At 34.3% G+C, this 6,156-nt stretch overlaps 1 protein-coding gene across 3 annotated transcripts in view; it reads right to left on the reverse strand.

Annotated features, from left to right (window-relative positions):
* Positions 1-3,119, reverse strand: part of psip1a (PC4 and SFRS1 interacting protein 1a) — a 44,041-nt gene extending 40,922 nt beyond the window's left edge. For all 3 annotated transcript variants that reach the window (XM_061922981.1, XM_061922980.1, XM_061922979.1), the window contains exons 1-2: positions 3,030-3,119; positions 2,585-2,657 (exon numbers count right to left, since the gene is read on the reverse strand). In XM_061922981.1, coding sequence (XP_061778965.1) covers positions 2,585-2,656 — 72 coding nt within the window. In that variant the 5' untranslated portion in view covers position 2,657; positions 3,030-3,119. The remainder of the gene's footprint in view (positions 1-2,584; positions 2,658-3,029) is intronic.
* Between the last annotated feature and the right edge of the window lie 3,037 nt (positions 3,120-6,156).

Here is a 6,156-nt window from a genome sequence, read left to right on the forward strand (position 1 = left end):
AAATAGTGTCAACTATCAAGTTTGATTGAGCCATTTTGCTGTCTCGCTGTTGATTCTCTGTGCAGAGTAAGTAGAGAAATTAAAAATGAGCGCTGCAGAGAGCGAATAAATTGTTGATAAAACAGAAAAAGTCACCTCGACAGTATGGCACTTTTTAAAAACTTTTTCTAACGGACCATAGTCATGCGCCGCGCTCATCTTTTCTTTACAACCCTCGTATGTTCCTATTCGGACGTAAGGAAACAACAGGTAGGAACTAAATAAAATAAGTAGAATTTAAAAAAACATAAAAATATAATAAATGTGCTACTTTAAATAATAATTTGATCCAATGTTATTAAAGAAAATACTGCATAACATAAATTAATGTCCATACTTAAAAAGTAATAACAGACCGCACTGCAAAAAGTCAGTGTTCAAAAAGAAGAAGAAAAAAAAATACAAAAATGAGGGGTATTTTATTTGAACGAAGCAAAATTATCTGCCAATAGAACAAGAAAATTCGGCTTGTCAAGACTTTCCAAAACAAGTAAAATTAGCTAACCTCAATGAACCCAAAAATACCTTAAAATAAGTATGTTCTTACTAATAACAAGTGCACTTTTCTTGGTAGGAAAAAGAATTAGACCTTTTTGCTCAATATGTTGAAAAATATTCTTAAATAAGTAAATGCTAGTGCCATTATCTTGACATAATGATATGCGTTCGGCATCACGATTTTTTTTTCATGCTTGAAGTAAGAAATGATTAGTTTAAAAAAGTAGTTTTATACTTGTGAGTGTTGATGACACAGCTTTGCAACACTTGATATTCTAGTTTCAAGCTTGTTTTACTCAATATAGGTCATCAAATCTCAATCTAAGCTGTAATATCTTTAAAACCCTTAAAACAAGTAAAAGACTAACATAAAATCTGCTTAGTGAGAAGAATTATCTTATCAGACAGAAAATAAGCAAATATCACCCTTATTTGACATATTTACTTACTTAGATTTCAGTTTTTGCAGTGCAAAAAATTAACGTTAACAAACAGCACGTAACTTTCTAGCACTGAACGTTCAGCAAATAGTTCTTCTCAGGTTTCTCTAAGTTGACATATTCACACTTTGCACTATTTTGTTACACTCTATCAAGCATTTCTTACACATTCCTTAGTTTGGCACCTTCATTTTAAGAGGTTATTAAGTCTTTATTGTGATTTAATAATTGTGTTTACATCGTTTGTTTTCCTTGGTTGTGTTGACATTTCCATTCCTTTCTGTCTTGATAACTGAGGGGATTAAAATCAGAGGAAGGTTACATTTGAAATAAAAATGGCAACATTTAATACATTTTTCTCCTGGTTCATATTTTATATTTTTGTTGTTGCCATCTTACATGTTCTTGATTTGCATACTTTAACTCTTGCAGTTTATTTTTTTGTTGCCATCTTACATGTTCTTGATTTGCATACTTACTCTTGCATATTTTTTTTGTTGCCATCTTACATGTTCTTGATTTGCATACTTTAACTCTTGCAGTTTATTTTTTGTTGCCATCTTACATGTTCTTGATTTGCATACTTACTCTTGCATATTTTTTTGTTGCCGTCTTACATGTTCTTGATTTGCATACTTACTCTTGCAGTTTATTTTTTGTTACCGTCTTACATGTTCTTGATTTGCATACTTACTCTTGCATTTTTGTTGTTGTTGCCATCTTACATGTTCTTGATTTGCGTACTTTTACTCTTGCAGTTTTTTTTGTTGCCATCTTACATGTTCTTGATTTGCATACTTACTCTTGAATATTTTTTTTGTTGCCATCTTACATGTTCTTGATTTGCGTACTATTACTCTTGCAGTTTTTTTGTTGCCATCTTACATGTTCTTGATTTGCATACTTTAACTCTTGCAGTTTATTTTTTGTTGCCATCTTACATGTTCTTGATTTGCATACTTTTACTCTTGCAGTTTTTTTTGTTGCCATCTTACATGTTCTTGATTTGCATACTTACTCTTGCATATTTTTTTTGTTGCCTTCTTACATGTTCTTGATTTGCATACTTACTCTTGAATATTTTTTTTGTTACCATCTTACATGTTCTTGATTTGCATACTTACTCTTGCAGTTTATTTTTTGTCACCGTCTTACATGTTCTTGATTTGCATACTTACTCTTGCATTTTTTTTGTTGCCATCTTACATGTTCTTGATTTGCGTACTTTTACTCTTAGTTTTTTTGTTGCCATCTTACATGTTCTTGATTTGCATACTTACTCTTGCATATTTTTGTTGTTGCCATCTTACATGTTCTTGATTTGCATACTTACTCTTGCATATTTTTGTTGTTGCCATCTTACATGTTCTTGATTTGCATACTTACTCTTGCATATTTTTGTTGTTGCCATCTTACATGTTCTTGATTTGCATACTTTAACTCTTGCAGTTTATTTTTTGTTGCCATCTTACATGTTCTTGATTTGCATACTTTAACTCTTGCAGTTTATTTTTTGTTGCCATCTTACATGTTCTTGATTTGCATACTTTAACTCTTGCAGTTTATTTTTTGTTGCCATCTCACATGTTCTTGATTTGCATACTTACTCTTGCTGGCCAGTGAGGATAGCCCTTCATCTTTGCAAAAATCAGATCACCTGGCTTCCAGTCTCCTGCCATTCTGATACAAATACAAAAGGACCAAAACATCATTACTTAAATGACAACATGTGCCCCTCCCCTTCACAACCACCACCATCATCATCATCATCATCATCACCTCCATTCATCCATCTGCCCAGCTATACGAGGCCTTCAAATGACAGTATTTATATAAGAAATTAAATGTAAAAAAGTATATATTTAATTGATGAGTCATTATTAACAAGGAAGTTGGCCAGCATGAACGCACGCAGTGTCAACAACAAACATGCTAGCTGTAGGCTAACAGCAGGCGAACGCAGCCCCGCAACAACACAGTCCCAAGGCAAAAGGAGCCTTCTAAATATAATATAGCTGCCAAATACCAGCAGGTTATTTACTCAAACGTCACCTCGGTCTGGACAGTGTTTTCTCCCGGTGAAGCTCAGCGCTCCTTTTCCGCACAATCCAAACCACGTTTTCCGCTCCCGCGCATTACGTCACCGGACCGTACCATTATTGGCCAAACAAGAGGGGGGGGGACTTACATTGTGAAACGTAGCTTGATTTAAATGAAAAGCATATATGTTTATGATTTTGGATGAATAAACATTTATATAATATTAATAAAATTGCGTCTACTCAAATAGTCTCTTATAAATGGGCTTCTAAGTGTTAGGAATATGTGTAAAAATGCCAACACCCCAGCGCTACAACGTAGATGAGAGCCTCCGTTTACGATTGCGTTGCCTAGTAACATTTTTAAAAAAGTATGTAACTAGGACGAAAAACCTCCACTTTGCCAGATAAATCATTATAAAAACTATTATAGTGATTTTTATTACTTCAATAAAAATACGTATACGAAGTATAAAAAAAAATTTTTTTTTTTTTTGGGCTATTCGTGTTGTTTAAAGTTGCCCTGGTTATTTAGTGACATCTAGTGGCAATATTTGGAAGTACATAAAGGTCTGACACAGCGCTGATGCTGCTTTACTTTTAAGTAAGTTGCAAACATCCACTTAAACACTTCAAAATATTATAAATTCAAAGTGAAATTCCTGAACACTTAAAAAAAAAAAATATTTCATAAAATGATTGCATATTATTATAATTACATATATGTGATCATGATGGTTTAAATAAGGAATATTCTTTTATTTTTATTTTAGGTAAATGTATGCACTTTAAATTGTTTCTGTTACAGTCTAAACAACTGTTATTCTTTGTCGCAACTTGATCCATATAACTTCTATATACTTCTATCTATATTACTTATTCATTTAATGTTAAAGGTCAATGTTCCTTTAAAGCATGGAATTCTCTAAAGAAGGACTTAAAAAGTTGCAAGAATATCTTTGAATTTAAAAAGAGTTACAAAAAGAGACAACTGGAATTATATCAAACTGATTTTTGATTTTGATTGGACGTGTCATTGGGAAAATGCTTAAACGGAAATTAAAAAGTATGTTGGAGTTCGGGTGGTGGTGGGGAGAACAGTTATAAAGTCATCTAAAATCATTGGTGTTAAAAAGGGGGGCAGATAAATATAAGAATAGTATTCTTCCATCTGCTCCTTTCTGATCATGGAAATGTATAAGAAACAAAAAATAATGAAAGTGTATGTATGCATTTTCATGAAAGGAATAAAAAGAAATGATGATGATGATGATGATGATGATAGTGACATCCACGACGAATGCCCATATTATATATTATTGTTAAAAATGTTACCAGATATATCATATTTATTATTTTGCCACATAAAATATATTGTATTATTAACAAATATATCTACAAAATTATCTAAATTGTATTATTTTCTGAAGTGTTATAAAAAGTTATGAAATCCACCTTAACTCATGTTGTATGTAGGGGATGTCCGATAATGACTTTTTTGCCGATATCCGATATTCCGATATTGTCCAACTCTTGATTACCGATAGCGATATCAACCAATATCAACCGATACCGATATATGCAGTCGTGGAATTAACACATTATTATGCCTAATTTGGACAACCAGGTATGGTGAAAATAAGGTCCTTTTTAAAAAAAAAAATTAAGGTAAATAAAATAAGGTAAATAAATAAATAAAAAATTCATGAATAAAAAAGAAAGTAAAACAATATAAAAACAGTTACATAGAAACTAGTAATTAATGAAAATGAGTAAAACTAACTGTTAAAGGTTAGTACTATTAGTGGACCAGCAGCACGCACAATCATGTGTGCTTACGGACTGTATCCCTTGCAGACTGTATTGATATATATTGATATATAATGTAGGAACCAGAATATTGAGTTTGAGTTTGAGTTTGAGTTTGAGTTTATTTCGAACATGCAAGTATACAACATGATACATCACAATCTCCAGTCTCCAGGATATTAATAACAGACAGAAACAACCCTTTTGTGTGAATGAGTGTAAATGGGAGATGTTTTTTGGGTTGGTGCACTAATTGTAAGTGTATCTTGTGTTTTTATCCATCCATCCATCCATCTTCTTCCGCTTATCCGAGGTCGGGTCGCGGGGGCAGCAGCCTAAGCAGGGAAGCACAGACTTCCCTCTCCCCAGCCACTTCGTCCAGCTCCTCCCGGGGGATCCCGAGGCGTTCCCAGGCCAGCCGGGAGACATAGTCTTCCCAACGTGTCCTGGGTCTTCCCCGTGGCCTCCTACCGGTCGGACGTGCCCTAAACACCTCCCGAGGGAGGCGATCGGGTGGCATCCTGACCAGATGCCCGAACCACCTCATCTGGCTCCTCTCCATGTGGAGGAGCAGCGGCTTTACTTTGAGCTCCCCCCGAATGACAGAGCCCCTATCTCTAAGGGAGAGCCCCGCCACCCGGCGGAGGAAACTCATTTCGGCCGCTTGTACCCGTGATCTTGTCCTTTCGGTCATAACCCAAAGCTCATGACCATAGGTGAGGATGGGAACGTAGATCGACCGGTAAATTGAGAGCTTTGCCTTCCGGCTCAGCTCCTTCTTCACCACAACGGATCGATACAGCGTCCGCATTACTGAAGACGCCGCACCGATCCGCCTGTCGATCTCACGATCCACTCTTCCCTCACTCGTGAGGGAAGAGTGGATATACACAAGACTCCGAGTTGTGTTTTTATGTTGATTTAATAAAAAACAACAAAAAAACAACAACAACAACAAAAAAAGATATCGATAATAAAAAAAAACTATACCGATAATTTCCGATATTATCGGACATTTCTAGTTGTATGGCTTGCTAATGTTCAAAGTTACTAAAAAGAACAACACTAAAAAAAAATTGTAAAATAAACTCTCTTTTATATCTAATTAAACTGATGATTTCAGTGGCTCTTTTTCTTGTATTTCTATTTAACAACTATTAAAAACATTTGTATTTATTTATCATTGTTCATGCAGATTTGAGTCAATTTGCATTTGCTCCTAGGTGCATGTACATTTATTATTATTAAATTATTTTCTTATAACTTAATTCTAATATTAAGAATAGTTAGCTTGGATGACAGTTAACCAAAAATGTGACATTTCCTACTGT

This window comes from Nerophis lumbriciformis, linkage group LG27 (genome assembly GCF_033978685.3).
Source record: "Nerophis lumbriciformis linkage group LG27, RoL_Nlum_v2.1, whole genome shotgun sequence".
NCBI classification, from domain to species: domain Eukaryota; kingdom Metazoa; phylum Chordata; class Actinopteri; order Syngnathiformes; family Syngnathidae; genus Nerophis; species Nerophis lumbriciformis.